General features: G+C 38.4%; 1 protein-coding gene across 7 annotated transcripts in view; it reads right to left on the minus strand.

Annotated features, from left to right (window-relative positions):
• LOC105475183 (BDP1 general transcription factor IIIB subunit) overlaps positions 1-13,943 on the minus strand; it is a 115,178-nt gene that overhangs the window by 52,962 nt on the left and 48,273 nt on the right. For 6 of the 7 annotated variants that reach the window (XR_011624935.1, XR_011624937.1, XR_011624936.1 and 3 more), the window contains exons 15-20: positions 12,900-13,092; positions 10,926-11,053; positions 4,195-5,890; positions 2,934-3,121; positions 1,968-2,190; positions 297-475 (exon numbers count right to left, since the gene is read on the minus strand). Coding sequence is in view for 3 of the 7 variants with exons in the window: in XM_071098832.1 (XP_070954933.1) it covers positions 297-475; positions 1,968-2,190; positions 2,934-3,121; positions 4,195-5,890; positions 10,926-11,053; positions 12,900-13,092 (2,607 nt within the window). In the remaining 4 variants the exon portion in view is untranslated. The remainder of the gene's footprint in view (positions 1-296; positions 476-1,967; positions 2,191-2,933; positions 3,122-4,194; positions 5,891-10,925; positions 11,054-12,899; positions 13,093-13,943) is intronic. The other variant, XM_071098831.1, reaches the window with a different exon arrangement.

Consider the following 13,943-nt stretch of genomic DNA (forward strand, 5'->3'; position numbering starts at 1 on the left):
TTTTATATTGTGGAGCATTTCAGAATTTTTTATTAGGGATGCTCAGCCTGTAGTTTTTAAATGCATTGCTTGGTATAGGCTCTTACACAGCTGACAATGCAGATAAGCAGGCAACCATTAGGTGGTGTTGAATTCAGTCTGATATTATATTTTAGGCAGTCGGCTATATCAATAAAATTAAAACAATATTCTTTATGTTCACTTTTTAAATGAATTAACATATCTCAATAAAAATGAGAAATATTTAAAAGAAGTATCTCTCTTATTTTATATTTTCAAAGAAAATCACTGTTTACCCCACAGAAACAACTAAGTCATTTTCCTGGGCTTGTGCTGACTGAGACTCCTCTTTAGGTTCACAAGAATTTGAAGGTGAAAGGTTCTTTTCAGTCTGTGTACATGGCAATATCACAGCCTCCTCATTCCTGTGACCTGATGTGTCTTTTTCTCTTGATATCATTAGGGAAGCTTCATCCTAAAAGGTAGAAAACAAAATTTCATTCAGGGTTGCTAAAAGTATAAGGAAATAAGAACTTTCTTATTCCATTAGTACAAGTATAAACCGGTATCATCTTTGTAAAGAATAATAAGTTTGTCTATACCAAAATTCTAAATTCCCAGCAATTCCACTTCTAGAAATGTATCTTACAAATACTCAACAAGTACAAATATACACACAAAAATATTTATTGTAATAATTTAAGCACCATCTCCCTCACCGGAAAAGACAAACAAAAAATCAGAAATAAGACAGATCTATCATTAGGGGCTGAATAAATAAATTTTAATTTCTTTACAATGCAATAGTACCTAATCATTTAAAAGAAGATATATCTCTTTGTACTGATCTAAGAAGAAGCTCACAATATTGTAGGTGGAAAAATCAGAAGGCAAATATTAATGTCATTTTGGAAAAAAATAAAAATACCTTCCCATTTTATTATTTTAAAACTGTAAGACCAAAAAGTATAAGTGGATATATTCAAAATTACTGTATGATTAACTTGGGGGAAAGGGATGTGACATTATAAGACTTTCACTTTTTAGAATACATATATTTTTCCAAATTGAAATTTCTACAATCAGAAAAGTGTAGGAGAAAAAGTACAAATGTTGATGCACAGTAAAGTACTGAGCTGTTTTAAGATGTCAAGTAAGAGTTTTAATTCTAAAAAGGACTTTATATGTGGAAAACATTCAGTTTATAATTATTCATTTCATTTCTCACAATTTTAATCTGTTATGGACCAAGTTAATAAAGTAAATAAAATATCACCTTTAACTCAAATCAATCTTTTAACTCTTTATTTCACCTACACAACAGACTGAAATAAAAAACTATTATTCTCGCCAGGCGCCGTGGCTCAGCGTAATCCCAGCACTTTGGGAGGCCAAAGCAGGTGAATCACGAGGTCAGGAGTTCGAGATCAGCCATGAACCCCATCTCTACTAAAAATAAAAAAAAAAAAATTAGCCGGGCATGGCGGCGCGTGCCTGTAGTCCCAGCATTCAGGAGGCTGAGGCAGGAGAATCGCTTGAACCCGGGAGGTGGAGGTTGCAGTGAGCCAAGATTGCACCACTACACTCCAGCTTGGGAACAGAGTGAGACTTCAACTCAAAAAAAATTTAAAAATTTAAAAAAACCCCTATTACTGTCATTTTTTCTATGAAGAAAAACTGTTTTGTCAATGGTCACATAGCCAGACCTGGAACCAGAGCCCAGACCTCCTAAACGCTTTCCCACAACACGCTTGCCCATTATCAGGTATCTGAGATTCTTACACAAATTATGTGTAACAATGAGGCACATTAAGCATGGGAGCAACATTACACGCAGCAAAAATTACACAGAAATATTTGTAAAATTTTAATGCCAGGTGCTTTTATTAGCCCTAATAATTAAAAAACAAAAACAAAAACAAAAACAAAACCCCACACACAGAACTTCCATCTTAAATATCACTCACATGTTGAGAAGGGAGAGTATCAGCTTGTTCATTATTTTCTTGCATCACAATAGTCTCCATTTTCTTGGTTTCTGATTTCTTCCCATATATATTTTTTTCTGATTCTGTAGTCTCTCTCTTCAAAGCTGCTCTTGCTAAGTTTGGTTTTGGTTTTTTGAATCGACTCCTCACAAAAGGTGCTGGTTTAATTTCAAGTGACTTCTGTTCTTGAGGAAGAGATCTGCTTTTGGAACAAGGATTATCAAGCTTTAGAATGAACTGAAGGGGCAGGGGAAACACAGTCTCAGTACAACCTTAGAGACTGGCAGTAAACATTTTTTTTTTTTTTTTTCTTTTTTGGAGACAGGGTCTTGTTCTGTCCCCCAGGCTGGAGTGCAATGACACAATCATACCTCACTGCAGCCTTGACCTCTGCAGGCTCAGGTGATCCTCACATCTGAGTCTCCCAAGTAGCTGGGACTACAGGCATGTGCCACTACACCCAGCTAGTTTTTGTATTTTTTGTAGAGATGGGGTTGCTACAGCCTGTTGCCCAGGCTGGTCTCAAACTCCTGGGCTTAAAGGATTCACCCAACTCAGCCTCCCAAATTGCTACGATTAGAGGTGTGAGCCACCATACTTGGCCTAATTCTAATTCTTAACAGGAAAACAAATCGAACTATCTGGCAGATCCTGAAAACCATGAATGGTACAATCCAGGTATGAGCCTAGGAATTATATCATCTCTGCACAAAGAAAACATAAGTCTATCAAACCTGTATTGATTTAAGACTGTTACAATTTTGTATGTCAGTAACTTTCACAACTGACTTGTCAGAGTGACCTCAATCCTCTCTCCCAGTCTTCCCAAAACTATCTTAAAATCTCTAACACTATCCTGTATATGATATACCTTGAAACCTCACTTAGTTTAACAGAATCTGCAACTATAACTTAGTATCTTTTTCTTTAAAAACACACTTGTACCTTAAATTAATATCTGAAAATGGCTCTGGAACATCTGGAGATCGAATCCCCAGGACTTCTGTTTTATCAGATTCAAGAGTCTGTGAAGAAATCTTGAAATGACTGAAGGGATTTGATACTTCTTTTTCAGAATCTCTTTTTTCTTCTACAGGTGTGTGCATCATCAACAGTACTTCACTGCTAATGTTCTAGAGAAAGTCATAGTAAATCAGCACAAATAAAAGATTATTTAAACATCTTATATACTTAAAACAAAAGTCTACTAAATTCTGAACACTTTCCTTTAACAATTTAGAAGTTTTTAATTTTTAAAGAAAATTTAATTTCCAAATGGTAAAACTAGGAATTCAGGAAACCCTTTTAACATTGCACATTATTACTTTTCCAAACCACAAATGTCATTACCTATTTTTAAAAGTTAGGAAAAAAAAAAAAAAAGTCCTTGAAAATGTTAGAAGATTGTGAACTTCAAAGTAACTTGCAAAAACAAAAAGAACTTTTAGAAGTGAAGTCAGGGGGGGCAAGAAATAAAAGCAGATGCAGATGGGGCCAAAATAAATAATGTGTGTTCACGCTAGGGTTAGTACTAAGTCAGTCTAATTTCCTATTCTTTTACCTAAAAGAGTTACTTCAAATGACATTAAGAACAGTAACATTTTTGGGATCTCAAACCTAAGCCAAAAGAAAAATTTGATCCTTGCCCGTCTGACTTAGAGGAAAAAAACAATAATAATAGTGACTTTTTCAGTTAAAAATAGTTTTTTTTTTTTCATTTCTTTTTGAGACAGGGTCTCACTCTGTCACCCAGGGTGGAGTACAATGGCACAATCACAGCTCACTGCAGCCTCAACCTCCAGGGCTCAAGCAATCCTCTCACCTTAGCCTCCCAAGTAGCTGGGACTACAGGCTTGCACCTCATTATATTTTATTTTATTTATTATTATTATTTTCTTAGAGACAAGGTCTCCCTATGTTGCCCAGGCTGGTCTCAAACTCCTGGGCTCAAGTAATCCTCCCATTTTGGCCTCCCAAAGTGTTGGGTTTAGAGGTGTGCCCAGCCTAAGTTATCTTTTTAAAAAAGAACATACAGTTTCTTCAAGGCACTGAAACACAGAAACTTAGGGCTACAAAAGACTTTAGACTTTTAGAGATTTTTAAGTGCTGTTGGACTTAAGGACAAAATAATCATGGAATTATTTTGGTAACTTTCCTCTGAAAAAAAGCATTCAAAAAAACTTTTAAAGGACAGAAAAATACATACTTTAATATCTAGCGAAGGCATAGCACTGCAGTCATTGCTACCGCTCTGCATTAAATGTGTCTCAGTTTGTCTTGAGGTACTGGTCTCCTCTAGTTCATTTTCCCTTGGAGAAATGTGTGTTTTTCCAGTTTTTTTCAATTCTGCCACCTTTTCCTCAGTAACACAGATCTCTTCAGATCCTCTCTCTCTAAAATTTTCTCTTCCAGTTTCTTTCATATCTGTCCCCATTTCTTCAATGACAGCCATCTTTCCTGATACTTTCTTCATCATGGAAATGTCTCTTTTTCCAGTTTCTTTCAAATCAATCTCCTTTTCCCTTACAGCACTGATCTCCGCTAGCACCTTTTCCCTTTGGGAAATTTCTTCTCTAATTTCTTTCAAATCTGTCTCCATTTTACCTACAGGCCTGACCTCCTCTGGGCCACTTTCCTGTGGGGCTATTTCTCTTTCAGTTTCTTCCACATCTATCTCTATTTCCTCAGCAGCATCAATCACCTCTGGTGTCTTCTCCCTTGGGAAACTCTCTCTTCCAGTTGCTTTCAAATCTGTCTCCATTTCATCTACAGGCTTGACCTCCTCTGGGCCATTTTCCTCTGGGGATATTTCTCTTCTTCCGGTTTCTTCCAAATCTTTGTCTATTTTCTCAGTGGCATCAATCACCTCTGGTGTCTTCTCCTTTGGGGAAATCTCCCTTCCAGTTGCTTTCAAATCTGTCTCCATTTTACCTACAGGCTTGACCTCTTCTAGGCCATTTTCCTGTGGGGATATTTCTCTTTCAGTTTCTTCCAAATCTATCTCTATTTCCTCAGTGGTATCAGTCACCTCTGGTGTCTTCTCCCTTGGGGAACTCTCTCTTCCAGCTGCTTTCAAATCCGTCTCCATTTCACCTAGAGGCTTGATCTCCTCTGGGCCATTTTCCTGTGGGGATAGTTCTCTTTCAGTTTCTTCCAAATCTATCTCTATTTCCTCAGTAGCATCAATCACCTCTGGTGTCTTCTCTCTTGGGGAACTCTCTCTTCCAGTTGCTTTCAAATCTGTCTCCATTTCATCTACAGGCTTGACCTCCTCTGGGCCATTTTCCTTTGGGGATATTTTTCTTTTTCCAGTGTCTTCCAAATCTTTGTCTATTTCCTGAGTGGCATCAATCACCTCTGGTGTCTTCTCTCTTGGGGAACTCTCATTTCCAGTTGCTTTTAAATTTGTCTCCATTTCACCTACAGGCTTGACCTCCTCTGGGCCATTTTCATGTGGGGGTATTTCTCTTCTTCCAGTTTCTTCCAAATCTTTGTCTATTTCCTTAGTGGCATCAATCACCTCTGGTGTCTTCTCCCTTAAACAAATCTCTCTTCCCCTTGCTTTCAAACCTGTCTCCACTTCCCTGGTGACATCAATCACATCTAGAATCTTCTCCCTGGGAGAAATGGCTCTTCTTCCAGTTTCTTTTAAATCTGACTGCATTTCTTTAGTAGTATTAATCTCTGCTGGTACCATCTCCTTTGGTGAGGTGTCTAGTCTTACAGTTTCTCTCAATGCTGCTGTCATTTCCCCAGAGGCAAGAATCTTCTCTAGTACTTCTTCTTTTGAGGAAATTTCTCTCCTTCCGGTTCCTCTTCCGATATTTGGCTTTGGTTTCTGAAATCGAGTCCTTAGAATTGGGACTTGATTAAGTTTATTTGCTTTATTATTCTCTTGAATGCTATAAAAAAAAAAAAGGAGGGGCACACAATCAAGTTTTAAACCAGACTGCCTGCTAAAGAGATGATGTTTGAGAAATCACTACAGAAACACCAAAAACTCTCAAATTCAAAAAAATTAAGGAAGCCCTAGGAATCTCTGGGTAAAATTTACAAATTAAAAGAAAAAAATCCCACCTTTTGAAATCAAAGCAAAAAGTTTAAATATATATACCTAGTAAAGTCAATCAGTATAGAAGCTATTTGATCCTGATAATCTCTTTCCAATTGTCATTCACACTACCATTTGCAAATACTGACTGGGAAAGACTCTCCAGTTCCCTGCATTGGAGCCAGATTAATGTATGTCTGCTATTTCTACCTCTTCATCCCTTCTATCTTTTACACAGACAAACGCTTTGCCAAAATAGACCTGACCACCTCAAATACCTGGATACAAGTATGACTTGACTAAGATTAAATCTTAGGACTACAAATGAGGTCTGCCCTCCTCACCTTTTAAAATCAACTTTATATGAGATTTCCTATACACATGTTTCTCTAAGAGCTTATTTCATAATATAAGTAAAGAATAAAAGGAAAGACTAAATACACAATAATGTTTGCTGAATGCTACTTGGCACACAATCACTATCCAAAACAAGCACCTTGCTCTCCAGAAAAGCAGCAGCACTTTTTGTTTTGCTTTCTGTTTATTATAATAGATGGTGAAATCAATAAACACATAAATAAATGAAAGAGCTTTTATATGACTGGTAAGGAAAAGTTATTAATATTGGGCAAAAGCTAGATCAAATGAAACACTAGATTAGATTTATTCAGCCATGTCAGACTGAACAGGTATGTAACTATACATTCAACAGCTTAAAAAAAGATGAGCGGGGCATGATGCCTCATGCCTGTACTCCCAGCACTTCAGGAAGCTGAAGCAGATGGCTCGACCCCAGGAGTTTTTGGTAGAAATCCCATCTCTACAAAAACAAAACAAAACCCAAAAGGTGAGGTAGCGTGCACCTGTAGTCCCAGCTATTCAGGAGGCTGAGGTGGGAGGATCACCTGAGCCCAGGAAGGATGACAGTGCAGTAATCTATGATCATGCCACTGCACTCCAGACTGAGCAACAGAGCAAGATCCCGTCTCAAAACAAACAAACAAAAACAAAAACAAATAAGCAAAAGATTTACTTAAAAGTATTCTAGGCTGGGCATGGTGGCTCAGCCTGTAATCCCAGCATTTTGGAAGGTTGAGACAGGCGGATCACTTGAGGTCAAGAGTTCGAGACCAGCCTGGCCAACATGGTGAAACACTATCTCTACTGAAAATACAAAAATTAGCAGGGCATGGTGGCGCACGCCTGTAATCTCAGCTACACAGGAGGCTGAGGCAGGAAAATAGCTGGAACCCACGAAGCGGAGGTTGCAGTGAGCCAAGATCATACCACTGCACTCCAGCCTGGGCGACAGAGCAAGACTCTGTCTCAAAAAAAAAAAAACAAAACAAAAACAAAAAAACAAAAGTATGCTATTGTTGCTACTGTTTGTTTCAACTTCCTTAGGTCCTAAACCATCCTTCCTCACTGAAATAACTGTTTTCAATAATGCAATTTTTGATACTATAAGACAGGTCCTTAGGAATAAGATTGCTTTTCAAGTTGTATTTGTTTACGTAACTTAAGTGTTTATATCCATCATTAACGTTAGTAATTGACAATGTTAAATGTAAAATTAACAGCAATCGATGAAGGAAATTTAATTTGATTAGTACAGAATGGACTGAATTCCATTTTCTGATTTATGACACTTTTCATCTCCATCCAGAAACATCTAGCTTTTAGTGAGATTACTATGCTAGCAATCTTGGTTTGGGTATCATGGGAAGAGATAAACTATCTTTACAAAGTCACATTTTGAAAACAGGCATATTATTTAAACACATAAATGCTTTAAGCAAAGGCTTTATTAATAATTTCATTATTTCAATATCAGTTCAGATTGTAAGACACAGATATGCAATGTTGTAACTATATTCTATGTGCTTAGATTTTTTAAACTGCCATTCCAGCAAAGCATTAGATTGTTTCTAAGTAACAAAAGAAGTACAGCATTAACTGAAGGGCAGTATCTGAGACTGGATATCAGATATAAAATTGAACTAGATTATTTCTCAAAATATGCAGTGGATCTACAAACCTTCCTCAGATCACAAATTTGAGAAGGAAGGCAAAGCAAGAGGACCACGAATGGAGAAAATAAGATATGGAATGAGCACAGAACTATAAATGTGCTTTAAGGTCTGCATATGTGTTTTTCTAAAACACAGAGTTTAAGAATCTATAAAATATTCATGGCCAGGCGCAGTGGCTCACACCTATAATCCCAGCACTTTGGGAGGCCAAGGAAGGAGGATCCCTTCAGCCCAAGAGTTCAAGATCAGCCTGGGCAACATGGCAAAACACTGTTTCTACAAAAAATTTAAAAATTAGCCAGACATGGTGGCATGCACCTGTTGTCCCAGCTACTTGGGAGGCTGAGGCAAGAGGATCAATTGAGCCCAAGAGGTCAAGGCTGCAGTGAGCCATGATCGCGCCACTGTACTCCAGCCTGGGTGCAAGAGCAAGACCCTGTCTTTAAAAAGAAGTGTGTGTCTGCGTGTGTTTCAAACATATAAATGTGTGTATATATATGTTTCAAATATATATATATATATATATAAACCTCCAAAGGAACATCACCAATCATGACAAAAATCTTAAAATATTTATATGAAGTAGATAAGATGCAAAATTAACCTAGAAGATTAAATTTCAAAGAAATATTCACTAATTTATCTAATAAAGTACCTTTTTTATATAGAGATGGGGTCTTGCTATGTTGTCCAGGCTTGTCTTGAGCTCCTGGCCTCAAGTGATCCTCCTGTATCAGCCTCCCAAAGTGCTGGGATTATAGGTGTGAGTCACCATGCCCAGCCTAAAGAATTTTTAATGCATTCTTTAAGAGACTGTTTTCCTACTATCTCTTTCTCTTACATAGCATCTTGAACAGGCCAACATATTTGGAGTAGGGGAGGGAGAAAACTTTCTGCTAGACATAGATAGGTGTATAATTTGATAAAACACAGAATCTTAGAATTGCTTTTGAAGATTTTAGAGATTCAAAGGCCAGAAAGATCACATGACAAAGCAGAAATGACACTACCCATGGAGAGGAAAGTTGTTGAGATCAGACTGAATATTAGTTACAATGTCCACCAGCATTCTAAAACCCAGAGGCCATTCAGGAAAGTTTAATTTTCTACTTAGCCACAGTATCTATTAAAAGACTCTAGCTTAAACTGAAAAAATATAAATAAAAATAATAATTTGTTAGCTATCTGTAATTAAAATCCATATCAGAGATATGTAACAAGCAATGCAGTCATACAAACTTCTACCTAAAGACTGTGTGCACATTAGTAAAATAATTGGGGCAGTGGGGAGGAATAAGAAGCAAAGGAATATTGAAGGCAACAAGAAATAAATAAATTTTTTTGTCTTCCCATAAAGATGTTTAAAGTAGTTCAGGAAACCTAGCTTTCACTCTCAGGTTAGGTACTTTTCTTTTCTGGAGGGACAGGAGTCTGTCTCACTTTGCTGCCCTGGCTGGAGGAAAGTGGCACAATCACAGCTCCCTGCAGCTTCTAATTCCTGGGCTCAAGCAAGTCTCTTCCTTCGGCCTTCCATGTAGCTAGATAGCCACGAGCCGCCATGCCCAGCTAGGTACTATTTAAACAGGTTAACACAGCTGTAAGAAATTATAGCATAGGCTAGTCTTTAAATGTAAAGACTGGTAAAATATTAATTATTGAAACTGGACAGCAGGTATATGGGAGTCCACTACTGCGCTTTTGCGCACCTTAAACATTTCCAAAATGAAAAGTTGAAATAGTATACTAGTAATTCCATCAGCCTGGCTTGGTACCCTCCAAGGAAGAAATAAAAAATAGAAAAGGCTTTGGCTATAAGCAGTATGGGTTTCTATACATAAGTTTTAAACAAAATATAGAAATCTTAAATAAAAGCAATATGTGCTCAATCTAATTCCAAAGAAACAAATATTTTAAAAGTAAGTGGCATTTTACATTTGAACATAAACATATAATTTAATACGCATGTTAAGTGACAAGGCTGACTGGGCGTGATGGGTCACATCTGTAACCCCAGCATTTTAGGAGGCCAAGGCAGGTGGATCACTTGAGGTCAGGAGTTCGAGACCAGCCTGGCCAACATGGTGAAACCCTGTCTCTACTAAAAATATAAAAATTAGCTGGGCTTGGTGGCAGGCGCCTGTAATCCCAGCTACTCAGCAGGCTGAGGCAGGAGAATCACCTGAACCTGGGAGGCAGTGGTTGCAGTGTGCTAAGACTGTCCTCCAGCCTGGGCAATAAGAGTGAAATTCCATCTCAAAAAATAAAAAGTAAAATAAAATAAAATAAAGTGATAAGGCTATTCATGTTAACTCAAGTACTAATTTATGATGAGAAGCTTTTTTCAAACCATCTGAGAAATTCACATAAAGCCTACAACATAAACTTTCTTGAAAGGTGAAGTTATATTTTTAAATGTTATATAACTAGATACGCAGACAAAAAATCCATCTAAATTGCTTCTGTTTTAAAAAACTGATTGAGTTCTAAAACTTTTTTTTTTTTTTTTTTTTTTTTGAGACGGAGTCTCGCTCTGCCGCCCAGGCTGGAGTGCAATGGCCGGATCTCAGCTCACTGCAAGCTCCGCCTCCCGGGTTCACGCCATTCTCCTGCCTCAGCCTCCCGAGTAGTTGGGACTACAGGCGCCCGCCACCTCGCCCAGCTAATTTTTTGTATTTTTAGTAGAGACGGGGTTTCGCCGTGTTAGCCAGGATGGTCTCGATCTCCTGACCTCGTGATCCGCCCGTCTCGGCCTCCCAAAGTGCTGGGATTACAGGCTTGAGCCACCGCGCCCGGCCGAGTTCTAAAACTTCTTACAAAATCCAAAGATGATATAATCAACAAAATGATGCTTACCTTAAACATTGATTAAGAACCTTGGGCTCATCTGGCTGCACATTTTGAAAAGAATCATTTTTCTCAGGTTGTAATATGACATCTTCCTCTTCAAAATCTTTACATGATTGATCTTCCATGTGTTGAGTCTTAAAAACAAACACATTTTTCTAATGTTTTAGGTTTCACAATGAGGCATAACAGATTTCATTGAAAATGTTGTCCAATTTAAGTATAAAATGGTAAAAAAAATTCAAAATTATAAAATGGTGACTTTAAAATACTTTTAATGTATTTTCTTTAGCTATCTTAGAAAATTTCAAGAGCTACTCCTTTTAGGATATCTCAAAGTCCCATTCCTCTCCTCCCAGTCAAAAAACAAGTTAACTGTCTTGGTTTCATCTGTTAGAAATACCCCTGTGGGGTCTATTTTTCTGAATTATTTTGATTATTACAATTGCATTATAGATCACGTGAATTTTTTTTTTTTTTTTGAGACAGAGTCTTGCTCCGTTGCCCAGGCTAGAGTGCAGTGACGCGATCTCGGCTCACTGCAAGCTCCGCCTCCCAGGTTCACGCCATTCTCCTGCCTCAGCCTCCTGAGTAGCTGGGACTACAGGTGCACCAGCTGCCACCTGTGCCACCACCACGCCCAGCTAATTTTTTGTATTTTTAGCAGAGACAGGGTTTCACCATGTTAGCCAGGATGGTCTTGATCTCCTGACCTCGTGATCCGCCCGTCTCGGCCTCCCAGAGTGCTGGGATTACAGGCGTGAGCCACTGCGCCCAGCTGGAGTTTTTTTAAGACTGGGTCTCACTCTGTCACCCACGCTAGAGTGCAATGGCATAATTATAGATAGCTCACTGGAGGCTTGAACTCCTGGACTCAACTGATCCTCCTGCCTCAGCCTCCCAAGTAGCTGGAACTATAGAAGCACACCACTAAGCCCAGCTAATTAAAAAAACTGTTTGTAGAAACAGAGTGTCACTATGTTGCCCAGACTGGTTTCAGACACCTGGCCTCAAGCAATCCTCTCACCTCAGCCTCCCAAAATGCTGGGATTACAGGCATAGGTCAACATGCCTGGTCTACAGACCATGGGAATTAAAACGTAAGAAACTGAAATCTCAAAATATGCCAACTTTTATCTGTATCACAAAGACTATGTAAATAATCCAAAATTCACAGTGTTTGTTCTTGGAATTGTATCTTAATAGGGAGCTTTTAACATTTTATGCCGTTTAAGCCAATGTTAAAACTCACATATGTAATGATCTCTCCAAAAGAGAAGGTTAATTCAAACATCTACTAAGTGATAGGGAAAAGCAAGTCCAAATATGAGGTCAGGTGAAACAGATTATTTATCATGTAAATGCCCAAAATCTAAAATGGCTTTACAACTAGCAAGGCTGTTGGCTATAACATTTTGACCACAAATTTAATAAATGATGCACACAAATTGTGCAGAACTGTTTTTAAAAGGGGGTAAAGGGGTTGGGCACAGTGGCTCATGCCTGTAATCCTAGCACTTTGGGAGGCTGAGGCGGGTGGATCACCTGAGGTCAGGAGTTCGAGATCAGCCTGGTCAATATGGCAAAACCCTGTCTCTACTGAAAATACAAAAATTAGCCAGACCTGGTGGTGTGCGCCTGTAGTCACACAACTAAAAATACAAAAACATTATAGATCATGGGAATTTTTTTGTTTTTGAGACAGAGTCTTGCTCTGTCACCCAGGCTAGAGTGCAGTGGCACGATCTCAGGTGGCTGAGGTAGGAGAATCACTTGAACCTGGGTGGCAGAGGTTGCAGTGAGCCAAGATCGTGCCACTGCATTCCAGTCTGGGCGACAGAGCGAGACTCTGTCAGAAATAAACATGTGTATGTATGTATGTATGTATGTATGTATGTATGCATGCATGTATGTGGGTGAAGGGAAGCTTACATTAAGGCTCACGTACTTCACAAAAATGTGAGGAGGAATCAGAGTACTTACATCTCTATCAGCACGGGATTCATTTTCATTCTTTTCTACATTGGCCCCAATTTCTTCCTGTGACATGAGAATTTCTTTTCTTCCAGCAGCTTTACCTACATTTGGCTTTGGCTTTTGCAATCGGCCCCTCACTTTTGCAGGTGTTAAAGCCTTTAGTTGACTCTCTTCCTGCAGACAATTTTTTTCACCCAACCTAGAACCACAAAGAAATAAAATCAATGTTTATTTTGAAGTCACCAATTTCCTTCTCCCTGGCATGAATAAGTAAACCATGTGGAATATGAAATAATTCACAAGTTTCCTGAAAAGACATAATCCTCCCAGACGTGGTGGCTCACACCTACAATCCCAGCACTTTGGGAGGCCAAGGCGGGGGGGATCATTTGAGGTCAGGAGTTCGAGATCAGCCTGGCCGACATGGTTAAATCTGTCTCTACTAAAAATATAAAAATTAGCCGGGCGTGGTGGTGGGCGCCTGTAACCTCAGCTACTTGGGAGGCTGAGGCAGGAGAATCACTTGAACCTGGGAGGCAAAGGCTGCAGTGAGCAGAGACTGCACCACTACTCAACAAAGCGAGACTCCATCTCAAAAAAAAAGGAAAAAGAAAAAAAGACAAATCCTGAAAAGCCCATTTGAAAAAGCACTTTTAAATAGAATTTTATTACAAAATTGGAAAAATCTACATCTGTCAAGCATAGAATACTACTCCTGACTAAGGATACTATAGAATACTGTAGAACTCCAGGGGATTAGTCCCAAAGCATGGTATAAATGGTAACCCCTGGAACAGCCCAGAATCCACCAGTCAGATTCACATTCTATTTTAGATTTCCATTTCAAGTTAAATATTCCCTTTTAAAATCTCTTACTATAAATAAAATTATCCAGGAGCACATATTATAAACATTCAAATGTAATGGCTAACTCAACAGACTTAAAAAATTCATAGAAGGAATATCAAGCAGAGAGAGTATTATTAATGTTTCAAAACCACCTATGGTTGAAAACGAACTTAAAGTATGCCACTTGAAAATTAAATTCAG

The sequence above is a fragment of the Macaca nemestrina genome, chromosome 6, assembly GCF_043159975.1.
Source record: "Macaca nemestrina isolate mMacNem1 chromosome 6, mMacNem.hap1, whole genome shotgun sequence".
Classification (NCBI taxonomy): domain Eukaryota; kingdom Metazoa; phylum Chordata; class Mammalia; order Primates; family Cercopithecidae; genus Macaca; species Macaca nemestrina.